The sequence below is a fragment of the Apaloderma vittatum genome, unplaced genomic scaffold (assembly GCF_000703405.1).
Source record: "Apaloderma vittatum isolate BGI_N311 unplaced genomic scaffold, ASM70340v1 scaffold7733, whole genome shotgun sequence".
In the NCBI taxonomy this organism is placed as follows: Eukaryota; Metazoa; Chordata; class Aves; order Trogoniformes; family Trogonidae; genus Apaloderma; species Apaloderma vittatum.
In genome coordinates this window covers 1-19,426 of record NW_009708533.1, presented here as the reverse complement: position 1 = coordinate 19,426, position 19,426 = coordinate 1, and the positions used below count along the sequence as shown (strand labels likewise).

The 19,426-nt window shown below is 40.1% G+C and overlaps 1 protein-coding gene across 1 annotated transcript in view; it reads right to left on the bottom strand.

Annotated features, from left to right (window-relative positions):
- The window catches only part of MSH2 (mutS homolog 2), a gene marked incomplete at its 5' end in the record, with an annotated part of 49,210 nt that extends 31,897 nt beyond the window's left edge, over positions 1–17,313 (bottom strand). Inside the window, 5 exons of the mRNA XM_009866590.1 lie at positions 12,357–12,490; positions 14,710–14,859; positions 15,978–16,124; positions 16,461–16,739; positions 17,159–17,313. Coding sequence (XP_009864892.1) covers positions 12,357–12,490; positions 14,710–14,859; positions 15,978–16,124; positions 16,461–16,739; positions 17,159–17,313 — 865 coding nt within the window. The remainder of the gene's footprint in view (positions 1–12,356; positions 12,491–14,709; positions 14,860–15,977; positions 16,125–16,460; positions 16,740–17,158) is intronic.
- Between the last annotated feature and the right edge of the window lie 2,113 nt (positions 17,314–19,426).

Here is a 19,426-nt window from a genome sequence, read left to right as displayed (position 1 = left end):
GCCATCATCTTACCCATTCTAATCTGGTTTTCTCTTCCACACAAAGTACTTGGAGATTTTAATACCCTGGAGAAAGTCCACACTAGAGCAAGTTGCTATAGCTGATTAGTACCAACGTTGGTGTTTTCCAGACAGAAATAAGCAAGACACTGTCCTAAGCTCCCTCTACAAACTTGTCCCTGGTAACCCAATAGTTCCCTAGACAAACCTCTTTCCTCTCATAAAAATTAGCTGAAGTCCAGCTGTCACCACCTCAGGTAAGCAGTATCACCTTAAATTTGCAAACATGACAAACACCACCAGCATGCTTTACAAGCTTTACAATCTGAGAAGGGCACACAGGAACCTAAATCAGGAATCTGAAGCCTGATATTGAGTATTACTTTACTCCAGCACACATTTCAGCAACATAAAAATCACACCGACCATTCGAGGTCATTTTGCCCAATACCAGAGTCGTTTACATGCTTTTTTAAAACTAAGATTCAAAATTTCTCAGACAAGCACAGAGAAATAACAATGCATAAGATCTAGACAACCCACACGTGCTTTTGAAAGTGCTTAGTTATGCACAAAACACATTGTTATGAAACTGGAGTAATCTTTGTAAACAATTTGATATAAAAATAACATAAAATCAGAGGAATACAGAACCAGCAGCTTTACAGAGACTATCACCAAAAGCCATTTTATTTTACTCATACACCTTAGGCTTAGTATCACTGATCTTCTCAATCCCCCACTCAGCTTGCACACAGCGCTCAGAAGCTGTCCTGATTTATCAGAGAATCACAGAAGGAATCTTTAAAGGTCATCTAGTCCAACCCCTCTGCAGTGAGCAGGGACATCTTTAGATCAAGTTGCTCAGAGCCCCAACATGCCTGACACTGAATGTCTTCAAGGATGGGGCCTCCACCACCTTCATTGTAAAGACCTTCTTCTTGATACCTGGTCTAAATCTGCCCTGCTTCACTTTAAAACCATTGCCCCTCATCCTGTCACTACACACTCTTGTAAATAGTCCCTCCCCAGTTTTCCTGTAGCGCCCTTCAGGTACAGGAAGGCCACTATAACATCTCCCTGGAGCCTTCTCTTCTCCAGGCTGAATAACCTCAACTCTCTCAGCCTGTCTTCGTAGGATCCAGCCCTTTGATCATTTTTGTGGCAATTGTGATCATTTTTGCTACCATTTCTGGCAGCAAACCTCCAGCTGGTGGCAATATTTACCTGAGCAGCAGCCGCCTTGCTGGGGACTCACCATAAGCACCAGTTCTTCCAGCACTTTGAAGATGCAAGATTTGAATACAGGCTTTTGTTTCAACAACAACTCAGAACATCGCTCTCTAGACGAGTTGTGTAATACCTTTCTAGCACATCTTACATATGAGAGAAAATATCTAAAGCAAGGGCTCAAAATCTTTCTGCCATTTTAATGAAATTGGTACAGTTTGGCCCTACAATATTATTAGGGCCTTTACTCCATCTTACAGTTTACCTGTAATGTTTGCAATCTTATAAAGGCAATACTGGCATTCCAATACTATAGTCATCCTAGCTTCTTAAAAGATTTTGCAATCATTCACGGTTCTAGACCCAAACAGAGTTTCAAAACTTCTCCTCTGCAGAAACAAAAAAGTCAGAGACCATACATGGCCTGACTCAGTAGTACAACTTGAGAGCAGGCAAGACACATAGCACGGAGGAAGAAAAACAGGTAGTCTGGTAAAGGCAGCTGCAGACACTTCATGTTGACCCTGAAGGTGATATTCCCATTTGCTTCCCCCTCTTTACACACACAGTCTGGTTTGCTGTGGCTGTGTTAGCTTTCTGCCAGTAAGGCTCCTCTGAACTACCTTGCTCTGGGGTGGCCCTAACAACTGTGGACAAAGCCAGTTCTATCTTGATGTTGGCTTAAACTGCCTAGGAAATTATGGCCTCAGGCCACAGTCCCACAAAACCTTCTAATTTGGTAAAAAACAGCACTGTCACCACAGAAAGTGTTACTATTGCTACCTGCTGCTCATCTCCACCCTGCCACACTTTTGTCCTCAAGTCAGAAGTGAACTAAATCAAAGGATCTTCAACCAAGTATCTGAGGCCCTGAACATGTATTTAGTACCAGAAATTGGCCTTCATTCCACTATTAGGTTCTTGAGAATAAGACTTATGAGGAGTGGCAGAGAGAAATGGGGTTGTTTAGTCTGGAGAACAAAAGGCTGAGGGAAGACCTTGCGGCTCTCTACAACTGCCTGAAAGGAGGTTGCAGTGAGGTGGGGGTCAGTCTCTTGTCCCAGGTAAGAAGTGGCAGAACAAGAGGAAATGGCCTCAAATTGTACCAGGGATGTTTAGATTAGATATCAGGAAAAATTTCTTCACCAAAAGGGTGGTTAAGCATTGGGACAGGCTGTCCAGGGAACTGGATGACTCGCCATCCCTGGAGGTATTTAAAAGACATGCAGATGTGGTGCTTGTGCTTTGGGACACAGTTTAGTGGTGGACCTGGCATTGCTAGGTTAACAGTTGATGATCTGAAAGGTCTTTTCCAGCCTAAATAATTCTACAATTCTATTACAGGGCAGGCCTTTGGATTGAACTCACTTCTACTACATTGTAATCTCAAAACGTGGAACTCGAAGCAACTATGAATACGTTAATTACTTTTTGCAGCTCTGCTGAAGTAATAGGCCCTTGTAATACAGGGTCCAAGGGTTGAAGAGCACCTTTAAACCCTGGGACAGCCACAGAAATCACACTGCACACCCTTCCAAAGTGCTGAATACATAAAGCGTGCTATAGGCAGCCAGGCAAAGTGCTCCACTTCAGGGTCCCTGCTGTTTAACCTGAAAGATTAGGCAACATAAGAGAAAGCTCCAGTCAATCAGCCTCCTGCCTTTTCTAATTTTCCTAACTAGTCCCCAAACCATCCTACCATGAAAACAATATTGGATATTTATAACTTCAGAACAGTCCACTCATAGACAAATTTTTACATTCAATAAATGACTTCTTCCAAATAATCAAGAGTTCACTCCTCTATATCAGTTACATTCATGTTAACACAAAATTAATATGTATCAGGGAAGCAACAGATTCTTTCCCACCCCATGTGAATTCCTGCATATGCACATTTGAGTATTATGTCAAAGCCTAGAGAGAGTAAATTAAAGCCATGAAATTTTATCAGGGATACCATGCACAAAATAACTATCAAGCAAAGGTTTGGAAGCTGTATGTACTGACTGTGAGGCTGCAAGCTAATGAGCACAGAATAAAGAAAAATAAAATAAAAAAAAAAACAACAGGTTTACCAGAAAAAGCACTGTGAAGCTCAATATAATGTTTTTTTCTCCCCTAAAGATACTTATTGCAGTCTTATGTATTCTGAAGCAAGTTATCAATAATTAACGCTTTTTGCACAAGTGTTTAAACACAGTAGACTAGGCAAGGCGAAGAGGAAAACAATTCTTGAGTAGAAAAATCTTGGGTCTTATCCTTGCCAGCAAGGTGTCACTTGATGCAATTAAGATCTTGATTGTGAAGCAGCCTGCTGCAACAGCAATATTTTTAGACCCTGGGGGGAAGGGAGTGCCTGGCATCATTCTGAAGCCCATGCAAACAAAGCAGCAGCAGACAAGCAGAGCTCAGCATGTCACAGTGAAGAACCGCAGGGCTCCAAGGCATGCGTGCAAACTCCCTACAACAAAGAGAAGCAAAAAAGAAACATTTCTTCATTTATAAAGCAAGGCTTGCAGTGCTCCTGATGCCACCACACACCTCTCTCTTCACATGGTAGAGAGCTCCAGGCTGCCAGCTATGTTTCAGAGCAATAGAGAGGGGGATCTTCAGGAGCATTTCCACATGCAGGTGATGACCAAAGGTTGCCAAGGGTCCTACTGTTTCTCTCTAGATAGAGCAGACGGCCACCTACACCCTGCAGCAGGGACCCAAAGCAGCCTACCAGCCACTCCCTCTCACCAGCTCCCCTTGACAGCTCACTTAACAGTTGGGACTACTCCACACAGGGCAGATCAGCCCTGCTCTATAAGTCTTGCGTTCTGAAAATATTAAAACATATAAAGCAAAAAAGTATTGCTCCTGTCTATATCCTAAAGAAACTTTCATACACCTGAGTGTCCAGACTTTGCCTATACAACCACCTCAGTTACAGTTAAAACCAAAACCAAGGGTCTTATTTCCCATTCAGCAGCCTGGGTACATTAGTTACAGTAACAGTCAGCTATCCAAGCAATAGTAAAGGAAAATAAACTTCCACTTACGTTTCTCTAAAGTTACATTTCCCCAATAAGACTAAAGTTTACTTTTTTAATTATTACTAAGAACTGCCATTCAGAGTACAGTTTTATGCAACAGCTCTGTTGAGATTTGATTCACCGCTCCTCCTCATTCTCACTTTAGAAAGAACAAAATCATTACCCTTAATGAATTAAACAGCTCCACAGAAGAGGAGCTCGGATCAAAAGGGAAAACTCTCATCTTACAGCAATCTGCTACTTTACAGATTGACAAATGCTGTTACCAACTTTTAAACATGCACACTTATAGAAGAAACAACACACCAGAGATCCACCAGCAAAGCTGAATTTTGAATATTAGATGTTTTACACAGCAAATCCTCTCCCACATCAAAAACCCAGCACAAGCGTTCTGGACTAAACCATCTCTTACCTGCAAGGAACTGTACAGACAAAAGCAATACAAGGATAGTTCATAAAAGAAGGTTCTCTACATGTCTCCCAAACACTTAATCAGAGACATATTTTCTGTCTTCCCAATGCTACAAAAGACTTGATTATCTAATTTATTTCCATGAATACATTTTTTTCCATAAGATTTCCATTGTTTGTCTTCTGTAGGAGCTAAAAATATTTAAATAGCATCTTCATAGTGAATTTGGCAGAAAGGCAGCAGGTTTATTGAGTAACGGTAGTGAACACCTCCATTCCATGGATTCTGACGCTTTTCCAATTTGAGGATAGGCAGCTATCCAATTTATCCTCCGGTAGCAAGTTTGGTAATCAATAAATGAATTAGCCTAAATTCTAAAAAAATTCAAGATACCAACAGAAAGCAAGCACTTACAAGTCAGATTTTATAAGATGAAGAAGAGGCTTTTGGTATTGCTTGATCTGCATTTAAGAAGATGTTAATCTCACATTTATGGTGATAAGATCATGGACCAGCTGCAGCAGAGCAAATAGATTAATCTTAGATGACAACTTGCCTCACTTTTTCGTGGATTAGTTTGTATAAGGTGAACAAACCAAATCAAATTATTCTGTAGCCATGAGATCAAAAAAAGCAGCAGCAGGAGCTGAAGGCCATAAAGTGGTATTGCCCCTTTTGGCAACTGCCTGGTTTTACTGGATTAAATGCTATACAACATCACACCCTTGATTATTTTAGCATGCTAAATTCCCTATCAAAACATGAGCCAAGCAGCTACACAAACAGTAGTGCTAATGCCAATGACAAGGGAACTGGTAAGAATCCACCAGTCAGGGGAGCATGACTACCCTTTTAGATTTAAGGGGTTGCAGACACTGTCAGCCAACTATGAAACAACTCGGTGTCACAGGTTGTTGCACGATGCATAACAGTCAAAATCAATAACCTTCCACATTGAATTCTGACCACTGAAGACAAAGGCAATGCTACACATGGAACAGCTAGTGTGAGCAAGTGTCAAGGACCTGAAGGCAAAAATATCCCAATTTAAAGACAAGAGCAGTCAGTTTCACAACACTGCCATTTCATCAACGTAATATTTAGGCTTCTAGAAAACAAACACCCAGCTTTTAAGAATTACTACTAAAAGTCCATTTCTTATACATTAACAAAGAACAATGAAGACAACAGAGTACAAACTCATCAAGTTCTGTAGAGTCACGGGCAAGTTTGTAAACCCCACACAGTGAAACTGCCCCACCCAAAACCTTCCAGAGAAACTAAGCATGGAAAGTAGCTAAGGCTGCTTCTCAGCATTAATGCCTTACTGTGCAGAGGTTTTGCGCCAGTCTTCCTTTTTAATTAAATACGGCATTTCAGGAACCAGTGATAAAAGAGTATTACCGTATGGTCTTCAAAGACTAGAGGCAGCTGAGGAAAGGCATTTCCATTATTTCTTTTCTAAAATGTTTTATCCCCTACAAGTTTCCATGCATTATTAAAATTAAGAGCTTCAGTTTATTACACTACTCCAACACTAACACTCTCTGAAATTGCTAGCCTGTGCATTTCCTTAAATTTGTGCAGACTGAGAGCATTTTGAACAAGTCCTATTTCTCTGTCATACAAAAAAAAAAAATATTTCTTTATTTGCATTCATTCTCTACAGAGAGGAAACCCAAAACTGTATGTAAACAAAACATTAAAGTTTTTTACATCCCTTACACATGATAAATTAAATTACAAGTCAAGACAAAACTATCTTGCCAAGGGCTTCCATTGTAGTTTCTTAACACACCACCTTTCTAATGTTTGTGGATGCAAATTAAACAGAGCAGAACCAATAATATGTTCACTGTTCTTTCACTAAGACTATACCATATTCCTGTACAGAATGTTCAAAGTAACGACCATCAAGGAAACTATGACAAACCAGAGAGCTTTGCACACATGCATAGTAAAAGTTTTCATATGGTCATGCTCTTTAACTGGAAACTTAATTAACTTATAGCTGTGATTTCAAAAGAAAAAAAAAAACATAAAAAACAACTGAATAATTAAACACAGATTCTAAGCAAAAATTTAACTACTGCAGCAATTACCATCCACCTCCTTTTGGCAGGCTGAGAGCAGAAGAACAGCATGGCAGCTAGAGATTCACATTTCCCTAAACAAATAACAATTTGCTTATTTCTTAAAAGCCTGAAAACCATTTTGAAGTTTCAACCAAATTTTAGTTTAATTCTTGTTTCTCTTGAGCCTCAAAATTCAGACGCAAAAAACCCAAACCTGACTAAAAGCTTAATCCTATTTATTTTGTAACCAAGTGAGGACTTGTCAGGATGATGGGGGCGGGCTGGAAGTATCAGCTAGGAGATACTATGACTACCTGCTCCAGTGCTGTACCACCGAATGCCACCTATAATTTACAGATTTGCAATGCTGATTGCTAATCCCTGACCTAGAAGACAAATGATTTGGATAACACGCAGAATACAAACAGCTTTTAGGTGCTTCTCCAGCTGAAACAGGAATATTGTCTTTACCACACCTGAAGGTGTCATGAAAAGAGTCCTTTTTCACCTCTTATTTACACCACCCCCATTTTCTCCTCACACACAAAAATTAAAACCAAGTCACCTGCAACACAAGAATCTAAGTTTTTCAACAGGTGCCAAGTGCTTGGGATTTTGATGGAAATTCCTTCCCAGAGAGGTGGCCTGTCTGACACATACTTGACTAGTAGAGTTTTTGTTTAATGTTTCTAGAGAGCACCCACTGTCAATCTCAGTTTTAGAAGCAAATGCAAAATACAGCTGATTTAGTAGTTTCGAAAACAGTAAACATAGGCAAGGGGAGGGGAGAGGGTTAAAGAAGAAGCATTGAGAGCTTCAAGCTCCAAACATTTCTCTAAAGAACTTAAGAGATTACAATCTCTGGAATGAAAAGAGGAAATTTTTCTAACGTTTCTAAAGGCTTACAGGGAAGCCAACACCATTTTCATGTCACCGGAATGGCAACTTCTTTTATGCAAAATATTTATTGCATCATGATCTGCATGACAATAACAAATCACAATTCCATCTTCCAACCAGTTCAGATTCAACCTGTATTTCAGAAGCTACTTCACAGGCATTATGGGCACTCCCAGCATTTAAAATGCATTTTAATTAAGCCACTTAGACAAACCTCTAAGTTGGTCACATTCTCCCCTCCCTTACTGAGACTACTAATTTAAGTGCCTGAAATCCGTCTGTTGCTGCAGACAAGTACTGACCTGTACACTCAGAAGTACTGAAAGTCTTTCCAGAGCTGCTAACCACAAAGGCAGAAGCAACAAAGGCTATCTGCAACATTTTGCAGGGAGAGATGTAGAAAAGAACACAAAAGCAGTCAAAACCTACCTCGGAATATATTTACATCAGAAGAGAACTCAAGGCCTCTAGGTCCATCCCTTGTTCAAAACAAGGCTAACTTCAGTTAAACACTGGAGAAGAACAGAGATTCCTCCATCTCTCTGAGCATGTATTCCAGAGTTTGACCATCCTCATGGAGTTTTTTTTCTTTAGATCCAGCTAGAGAGTCCTTTGGTGAAGTTGGTGTCTGTTTCAACTCCATACTTCTGCTATGCCCTTGCAAGAAGCATCTGGCTCCACCTTCTCTACGACTCCCACCCAGTGGGGAGCTGAAACCAGCAGTTAAGTTTGCCCCTTAAGTCTTCTCCAGGCTACAAACCCAACTCCCTCAACCTCTCTTCATACGCTCACTGTGGCCCACGATCCTGCTTGGTGCCTTTCTCTTGCACCGGCAATCATTTGCCCGTCTACCTGTACTGTGAAGCCCCACACTGGATCCAGCACTCCAGACATAGCCTCGCAGCTACCAAGCAGATGTGAGCAATCACATTCCTCCACCCGAACCTTACTGGTGGAGTCCAGCACAGTGACTCCCCGATGCTGCAAGGGCACGCTGCTGACTCCCATCCAGCTGTCTCGTCTGCTAGCAAGATGCAAGTGTCATTCTCCACTCCAGCAGATTGCCAGGGTTGCTCAAGCCCTCCAAGTTCCTCAAGTCCCGAGGCAGATGACAGGCCTGCAGTGCACACACTTGTTCCACCTGCATATTCCCGTGCACCCAAGATAAGCACCCAGGGACGTGGCTTCCGAGCTACCCCACATGCATTACCCCACTCAGTCCCTCCATTTACCTACTAGAGAAAGCACATGTTACCTAATTTAGTCCTAAATGAAGCACTGTAAACACATTCAAGGCTGCCTACATTAGCCAGCAATAAATTGGGAGTTTTTCAGTTTCAAACAAGCTGCTACTTTGTCCTTCAAGACTGCTTCATGAGAATGCTCTACCAACTTGGAAATGTCACTCTGCTAGCCATTTATTCATTTTAAGTTTCCTGAATCTATTACCTGACATAAGACAGTCTGCTAGACTCTGCTAGACATGCTTCTACAATGTGGCGGCCCCCATGAAAGAAGATATTTAGGAACACAGTAGAAAAGCTCAAAACAAGCTTGAATAAGCCAAGTTGGAGTACAGGCTTTAACTCCCCTGAGACCCCTGCATCTAATCCCTTCTATTATAGGACATAGACATATAAGAAATTCAGTCATAGTTTGTAGAGAGGACTAAAAAAGGTGAGCTGGAATCTTATATTTGTGCTGTATACAAGTGTCAGATAGAGTTTCCTCCCCAAAAAATAGAAAAAGAGTAAATATATTCAGCATGAGTTCTCTTCTATGGGCACAATAGAACAAGTACTGTTTCTGTGCCACTTCTCACCTTCCAGTAACTGAATAAACATTATAAACTGAAGTTCCTTGCTGTACTACAGCCAATTGTGTCACACAATTAACATACGTATTTGCACTTCTGTCTCTGCAAGTACATTTTAATCTCAGAAATATGCTGACTGTAAGGGAAGGAGCAGGAGCCTCACATACTTGTTTTTTTTTGGGAGAAGTTTCTTGTATACTTGTATGACTGATAACTATTCTTCTAATCATGGAAAACCAGTCAGGCACTGGCAGAACCCCAAGTCTTTCAAGACAGGCAAGTATCAGGAATCCCTGTTTTCCTAGTTCTCATTAAGAGCCATTTCAGTAGTTAAACACTGTTTTAGCTGAAGCCTGTGCACTATGTACATTAAATTGTGTTGTTACTGTATCAATGGCTAATATGGAGGACTGATGTAACTCTGTGCTCTATTTATCCATAAATTCTAACAACACACTGCAGGCTACAAAGTACTGAAAAAAGTTGGTCCATTTAGCTCCAAAAGACGACTTGCACCACCTACAGGTCTTAGCCGAGGGTTACAAGAGCTTAGCTTTTTAAAATAAACTTTCAGACATCCTATCCTACACTACTACTGTAATAAAAGTCAAAATACCTCCTGTATAAGCAGAAAACCAGGCTTGCTTCAAAACAGTGTCACCTGACATCTAACTTGGGTAGCTCAGCTTAGTTTGATTAGTTTTGCACTGGCTAGTGTTAAATGGGAGTCCTTTAATATGGCACACTTCAAGCTAAGAAATAATCAGTAACTCCCCTCGACAACAAAGGGGACATAAAGGAACAGAAATCCATAGACTTCTTTCTCAAGCCATCTATATGTTCTAATATGGTTCACAATCCTTAAAGAGGCCACAATCTTTAGAAATATATTTGATTCTGTCAATACATTCCATCAGTCCCACTAACAGTTTCTCTTACTTTGCTTGTTCCTTCAGATTACAGGAAAAGAATGACCTTACATGCTCTGAAAAGCATTAAGATTGGGAGGATGACACACCAACAGCTTACGAGTAAAATACATTCTTTTTATCCCAAAGAATTACATTAATCAAAGCAGTACTTGAAAGTGAGAGGCATTCAGACAGGCTTAGCCATGCTGCAGAACAAACCAAAGAAGTATCTCACTGTCCATATATACATAGAAAAAACAACAAATTGCATCTCTGATGATTCTGTGGCTGGGCAAGGTAGAGAAGGTTATCAACAGACCTCTTTCAACCTCGTAACACTTGGATACACAACCTTTACAAGCTTCACTAAGAGCTTAACTCCATGTAATTACTCCCCTCCTCCTTTAAATACAGCTCTTCCTAAATGCAGTCAACATTAGCCACACAGAACCACAACACAAAACCTGGAGATGACTGTAACCGTCCAAAGCAGGTCAAGTTAACATTTTCTGCCTATAATTTAACCTCAGTTTTATAAAGAGAACACAGTCTCTCTTCCAAACTTGCAGGACTTCTGATACACACTAATGAGCAAACAAGTCTGACACAAAAGCTAAAATTTCCAATGTTTACTTTGACATGAGAAAACAACAAACGGGAGTAATAACTTTCAAAACTTTAAACCAACACAACCACAAAATCAAAGTTGGCTCAGATCTTGGGATCCAAAACTGACAGAACTGGATGATCCTAGGTACATAATCAAGAACTAAAATGAAAGCTCTTGTAGTACACACAAGAGTAAGAAACAGCATTCAAAAAACCTAGGGACAAACATTTCAGTGTCCCATTAATATTTCTAAGTGGGCTCTGATGAAGCTACTAGGCATTCAAAAAATTTGTTGAAGAGAGGCAGAATAACCCAGTCTTCCAAAATCTAGAGAGAAAACTACTCTTGGCATAACTTCTTGAAACATCAGCAGGCCCAAGACAAAATTTCTTTTTCAGGTCACGATCTGTGCTAAAGCCCAACAGCATATACAGACATACCTGTAATGTCTCATCTGAAATATGAGCCTTAGAGAATGTAACAAAGTTAAATTCAGTTTTATGGTTTCTTCTGCTTTGTCAAGGTAGACGTTAACATACATTTTGCAACTCGTTAACCTGTTCATCACTCAAGTTGCATTAAGTTTGGTTTTAGATTATAAGACTCTAGCTATATTTAGCATAAGTTTAAAACAAGTGTAGCTTTTGTTTGCATGGTGAACATAATCACACAAAGTAGGAATATGGCCTTTGCAGTTTTTCTTTCTGAAGGACTGGGAATTATCTGTACCTTCTCAGCAGTGACTGTGCAGATTCTTTAAGGCTTCATATCGACTGATACTGCTATCCACTGGTAAGACAGGCACATCGTGGCAGGCAGCAGTATGAAAGAGCAAGCAAGAAAAAGAGCACCTGTACCTCAGCCAGAAGAGCTCGGCAGGATATGGTAAGAGTGATCCACGGCAGCTAAAGGTAGTTTTATTTCTAGAAATAGGAAGAGGTCACTACTACTTGATTGTTGGGTGCTTTGTTAATTATTTTTTTCCAACTGTTAAACTGGAAATGGTACCAAAATATTATTATACAGACTGTGCATTTGAAGCGTGAATAACAGTTCAGAAGTGGCTGCTACACTTGTAGCCTATAGCATGAATCATTTGACCATCCAAACAAATCATACCTCCTCTTTAAAATGACATAATTGTAGAAAGTATTTAATCTAACAGTAACCTGTCAATTTGCATCTCAGGGAAAAGTATTTTCTGCTCCGTTTAATTACAGCGTGTTACAGGATAGTACACAAAAGCCACCCATCAACCCACCAACTTCTTGGTTGTAGTATTCTGGCTTAAAAAGAAAGAGGCTTCTGTAAAACAGCTATTAACTTGTGTAAGTCTATCAGACACGTAACGCTGTTACCTTTCTTCAATTCTATTCTTGTCCATAAGTGGTTGTTTGATCCACTGATGAACTAGTCTTTGTCCTTGAGGGGTTCTGCATTTATTTAGTAAACCAGCTAGAGACTGCGCAGTGTTCGCATTTTCCACAGAACTCTGGGGGGAAGAGGAAAAAAAAAAAGTTAGTGAAGTTTACTGACACACACTGAAGAGCACTCAACTTTGCTACCTAGGAACAGATCGGTGTTTTTTCAGTACTCAACTTGGCACCCATCAAAAAAGGCAAATAAAAGAAAAACACTTACACACTAGTCCCTGGAACAGTCACTGGGCAGTTTGCCCTTGACTAGAAAAATTGGAAATATACCTTGATATTCACTAATTTGCCTGTCACAAGGTCAAAAAATTGGAGCTCTGTCCAGGGGGGGAAAAAAAAAAAAAAGGAGGAAACGGGATTGGTTTCAAGGGTTTTGGTTGAAGATCATTGGAGCTGCCAGGGACATGACAAAAGGAAGCAATGGGAAAGAACACAATTATCAAAATTCTCTCAAGCTTTCCCAGATCATCTTTGGAGCACTATAAACATTATACCTACTCTGATCAGATTATAGCTTACTATATGCAATATAGGTTTAATATTAACCAGACTCTAGACAGCCCTTTTGAACCTTTTTTCTTGGCGTTTTGATCATTTTTTGCACAAACAGCCAAGGAGTAAAAATTTTATTCAACATTGAAAAGCAGCCAACAAGCTTGTTTCAACTCTCAAGTTTGAAATTAAAAACTCTTTCTACACAAGAACACGTGCAATTAAAACAGCAGGCAAGCATTCCACCAGAAGCAGGTCTGGATGCCTGTAAATAACTGGGATGTAAAACCAGCATCAATGAATGCAGTGAGAGGTATACTGACATATTTAACCCCTGGAAAATCTAGTATCTAAGGGGGATGTACCTCTCTTCAGTGTTCTGGACATTATTACATATGAAAAACTTTCAAATAGAAGAAAGCATTCCAGAGCACATGTATTGTACACAAATAAGCTAGTTCAGCACCTCTAAGTTGGAAGGCTACAGGTTCACATAATCAATTGCATCTGCTGCACCACAAAAACTTTACCTACAAAGCTCAGAGAGCAACTCAAATTACAAAATATTTCGCCTTTGCTTTAGCGCCTGTCCAAAAACCTTCCTACAACCACCCAGCTACACAGACAACACAGCCTCCTGCTACATGGCAAACGCCCTGTTCCAAGGCTCACAGACATGGCAGTGTATTTCCTATCACAAAACACGTAACACCTGCAAGGACTTACAAACAGACGCAGCTGTACAACGTTGAACTTCCTAGAACACCTCCATAAAGCTTGAGAAGAGAGATAATTTTTGCATCATTCCCTAGACAGTGGCACAGAACCAAGAAATAAAGAAAAAAAAATAGAACACCTGTCTCCAGGGTAGCTCAGATACTGAATGCATGCTATTTTTTCCTCCAGAAATCCCTCTAAGGTAAAGAGGGGACTACATTTGTGATTTCTTCCTATAAATCTGAAACTCACAGGCATGAGCTCCAAGTAAAGATGACTGAGCAGGGTTTACTAACACGCTAACATAAAAAAAAAAAAAAGGAGAAAAGCTGATACAACGCATCACTTTGGGTCCACATTTTCCTAGAACTATAAAAAGTTTAGGAAAAACTATAAAAGGTTTTAGCAAAAAAGCACAGATGTGGTGAGAGGCACGGGGGACAGATCAGTAACCTGCCTGGATTTTCAGAAAAGGCATGCAAAAAGTAAAATTTATACTGGCCAGTTAGCATGCCACAGCAGCACTCCTTCCAAATGCTTCCTGCTCCCCTAATAGTATCTAGTTCAGGTTCTAATCTTTCCCCAAAACAGCACTGCTGCATAAAGCAACTGTGCTCTGTCGTTTCCTATTCTACCACAAAACTATGGAACTCTCCACCCTTCCACACCTCAGAGCTGCTCTTGGCACTGAAGACGAGAACTTCTCTGACTAAAACTGCAGAAAGACAAAGCACTCCCCCTGCTGCTTAGCCAAACTTCTCAGCAGCTACAACCATGAGGTACTTCTACAGCTCTTCCCATACCTGTACTCTACACAGTTTGTGTAGATAATTGTTTGTGGGCACTTCCTTCCTCCTTGATAACCTTCTCTTATACACTCAAAGCAAACTAACAACAAACAGAAGCGAGAAAGGCGGTAACCGTGGCTAACTGTGTTTAGAACACACACTGTACAGGAGCAGCTGAAAGCACAGCTAAAACGTGCAAATTCAAGATCTGGGGAGTTGCAACTAGGCAAGCAGCTAAATAAGTATACTGACAAACAGCAATTCAAGTGTGCACTTCTTACCTGAAAAAGGTTGAGGGCTTGAACAGCTGCATTATCTAGAACCATATACTGACTAAGATCAAAAGTAGTCAGTTCAAACTGTCCAAAATTCGACTCATCCGACAGCAACTCTAAAAACTTGATAATGGCTGACAAAGACAAAATGGCAACCTGAAGGGGGAGGGAAAATACATACCACATTACCACATTGTAGCTACAAACACTCATGAATCAGAGAGCATTTGATAAATGCCCCTAGAAAATTACAACCAGGGAAGACTTTGAGCCATGTCAATTCCAGAAGGGACTCATCCTGTTTGACAAGACTTCATTTTCATAGGGACAATCCATGGCACTGCAGTGTCTTTCTAGGTAGGTGCAAGAACAACAAACTAGACACTTGCATAATCTGATAACTAAAACGTGAAGAGCACGCCTCTCCAGCTTTCCAAAGCTGTTATCAGGATGCTTCTGGCTTAATAACACAAACAGGTTATTGCAGATAAATGAGATATCATGGATCATCTCAAGACATGGTTTCAGGGTTAGTTTTCAGTCAGAACAAGGATCTGATCTGACTCACTGCATGGCGTTACAAATACTGGTGCCAGCACAAAAGAGAAGCAGCAACATGACTGACTTGTTCAGGAGCAACACACTTCAAACAATTTTAACCTGTTATGAAATCACACATTACGACAGAATCACTCTGTACCTTACACCTGCAGTGAGCAAGAGTAGTGAAGGGCACTTTAAAACATGTTTATCTCGAGCAAATTACCTCCTTTGCAGCTAAGAACAAACATGTTCAGTTCACACGCAGGCATTAAATCATATGCTTGAGCCCTAAGATTATATAAACCACAAAAAATATTATCATAAACATTACTTTGTTTTCAAATACCAATTTTCCTGTCATGCAAAATACTCAAAGTATTGTACTTCAGTCCTTAGGCTAGATGGACTATAAATAGGAGCACTTCTTGTGCACAGTCAATTTGCTTACCAGAGTTCACTACTTTGAAGAGGTAAGTGAAGGTTTTTCTCTTTTTTTTTTTTCCCCAGGTCCCCTGGAATCCAGCTTTGACATAGACTCAAGCTGAGCAGAACTGCTAAACACTTCAGCAAGAATGTAGCTAAATATACCATGGGTTGTACAGTACACTGCCCCAGAACTACAGGAATCCGGCATAAAACAGAACCAGTAAGGACGGAGAACAGCTCAATAGGCACATACACCACTCTAGTTCTAAAAAACAGAAGCACGTTAAACATTGCTCTGCGCTTACCTGCTTTTCCATCTCTGGCAACGCCGCACTATTGATCTGTTCTTCTTTTTTTGATTTTAACAAGCGATTGAGATCCTGAACAATATCTTTTGCTGTGAAATCTGCCTTCTTCCTGTCTGTAATCAGGATTCCTCCCCTCTGAATGACCTGTTGTCCATAAATACAGTTATCAACTACTTTGAATATTCAGGGGAGAGATGTTCATCACATAGAAGAAAAACCCAGAGGGACACTTATTTATTGCTAGAAAAATTGCAAAGAATAACAAGACAAGATTTTACCCTAAGAACAACTTTTGCAGATTATTAAAATGGAAACGAGTCAACAGACAAATAGTACATTTTGGATTCATAAATCAAATCTTCTTTGAGTTAACATATTGCTCCTTCGTTTTCCTATAAATCATGGGGCCCAGCTAATAAGTCAGAATACAGCTTTTTAGATAAACTTTTGTCTAACCATAAGCCACAATGGTTCCCTTACTTGTCGGAGTTTTGCCATCTCTCCTGCAGTGTCTCCTCCTGGTAGCACACACTCCTTCGGTCCCAGTTGAACCAGTAAAGCTTCAAGGTTTGAGAACTGGTCATTATCTGAAAACTCACATACGCTCAATTTCCTGAGTGTAGTGTCGACATACCCCACTCCTACCACTCTTTGTCCATCAGTAGTAGACAGTTTAACTCCCACAACTCCAATGGCCGTCGACATATCATTGTTGGCAAAGAGAACTTCCTCAAACTGGGAAAGATTTCCTGGAGAACCCTACAGAGAAAAGAAACATACTTTTAAAGAGTATATATGCACATAAGGGTTTGCTTTTTTTCCCCTTTTTTTCTTTTTAAAAAAAAGGATAGCAATCATTAAAACTAAATACTGAACAGTCCATTAATACAAAACATACAGCTATCGTATTTTTTTAGTCATTAGGATTTTAAACTTCTTCTACACAAAGTAAACCACTACAGGTTTCCTGTATTTCTCAACCTATGGCAAAGATCGTTCAGGCTTAGAGAAGTAGAAAATACAGCAATATATAAAAGACTACGTGATTTATCATCATATCACCAATGTCAGTCCCCGAAAATCCCAAAACTTCAAGCTGAGGGGCTCAGGCAAGAGTTACGTTGTTTGGATTTTTTCCCTTTCACTTCACAACTACAAAGAAAGGTTGAAAATTGTACCTTATATGCTAAATACCAGTCATTTTCTTTGACAGATTTACTCCCTGCTTTGTTCTTGTAAACTTCAACTCTATAGTGACGAACCAGAAGCAGATCTCTCACAAAATACTCAAAGTTCATTTTACTAAGCACAACACTCTCGAGCTTTTGAGTTCCTACAAAAAAGGAAAAAAAACAAAGTTATGAGACAGACGAATTTGTCCATAAGATTCATTTTCAAAATTCCCACAGTCTTTGGGAAGGACACTTCTAATATCAGAATAAGCAAACATAAAATACATGAAACAAAAAAAAGACAGTGTTCAACTGATTAATCATGAAGAAACTTTAGTCCATATCCAAATAAAAACAACGTTCATTTTCAAATTTCACTAAACAGATGCATATATATATATACACACACTCAAAGAGAACTGTTCTCCTCACCCATCCCCTCTTCTTTGAATATTCATTTGTTTTTTCTAATTAAATGTTTCACACTAATTTAATGAGTTATTCAAGTCTACTACAGGTTTTTCTTCTGGATAACCTCTTTTCTTTCCTGGATAGCCTACTTCTGTTGACAGAACAAACTGCCACCTTATTTGTGCTCAGAAGATGGTAAGGTACAGTTGCCAAGACATTTCCCTTTTATCACCAATAACACTGTAAAAACACCATATTCTCAAAAAAGCTTAAAACTTCACATTAAAACCTAATTTAGGAAGTGTCTAATCAGAAAACTTCTTGCTTTTCTTCCTTATAAGGCTGCAGGTAGATGATACCATTGAACAAATTTAATTCCCTACAGCTGCCAAGAAGAGCAATATCGCTTCTACATCCCACCTCCCACGACACCTTTGGCACCAGTCTACTCACAGAGTAAGAAAATGCCGCTACTACACAAATTAAGAGTTTCAGGTGAGCATACTAAGTTTTCTGCCAGATCGACAAGTGGAATTAACTCAGACTGGTGTCAGACACACGAGAGCTAGATGACATACAAAGCAAGCACAAGCAATTGACAGGGATTATCGTGTCCGTCTTTCTAGTAGCATGCCTTCATCACACTTGAGGCTCTTCCACCCTTTACGTGAAGAATGTTGAATGTTAAATTGCCACACACATAAGGACTTTGTTTTCTTTCTTCTTCTTTCCTCCTGTCTCTAGTGTTTAATTTTTTCAGAAGCAGGTAAAAAGATAACTCCACTTAACTAAGTTCTTTCCCAGTGCAGAACTGTCCAACAAGACAATTTTATTTTTTTTATCAGAGACTACCTAATACACTAGTCAGGGGGTGAAGGGGCAACTGAAGCTGATGTGTGCTTTGAAATCATCCTGAAAGTAAAAAAATGTAGTCCTATGATGACTTTTAGTTGGATATGCTACATAAGGCTTTAAACATTTTAAAACCAGCGCTGATAGTCACAGGAATACATCTGCAAAAAGGTCACTTAAATGGAACACAAAAATAACGATACATGTGTTTCTACACTTGTCTGGAAGACAAATCAAATTTTATGCTTGAAACTATCAACCTCTTCAAGTTGTTTGTTTGTGAGGGTTTTTTTGTGATTTTTGGGGAATGGCTAGGCTTTGGTTTTGCAGGTTTTTTTTAGATGTTAGCTCATCACCTGCAATAAAAAATGGAAAGCATGAGAATGTCATCCTCTTTAACACCATCACAAACACACAGAAGTCATTCATAACAAATAGGTTTATTTTGTGAAGTATAACCCAATAACTTTGCAACGCTGTGTTCCTCGAGATCAAGGATAATACTAAGGTTTGCCTCTTCTGACAAGATAATCCATCTCAATGCTCTCACATCCAACATCTGCAGGCTTCAGCATCTTATACCGAGAGATAAATGAAAAGCAATAGGGGGTGGATGCAAGAAAAAACCTTACGCAATGCATAATTACTGTGTTACCACGGTTTACCTGTCAACCTGCACCACAGAACTGTACGAGCCCTGTCCTCAGTTACCACAGAAAACACCACGTAACCAATTTTCATGGAGGGAAACCTACCAAGGCGCTGGAAAAACGTTACCTCCTGCTGTCAGCCTGTGCAACACGTTGCACTGAACCAACTTCGCACACGGGACAGCCCTGTGCTGCGCCGGGAGCTTCGGCGGCAGGAAGCGCACAGCGAGAACCGTGCTCTCTGCTGCGGATCCCTCCCCACGCCCGCACACCTACACCTGTCACACGCAGCCCGCTCCGAACGGCCACGAAGCATCATTCCAACGCTGCGAGAGGCTGAGGAACAAAGATTCGTATTCGG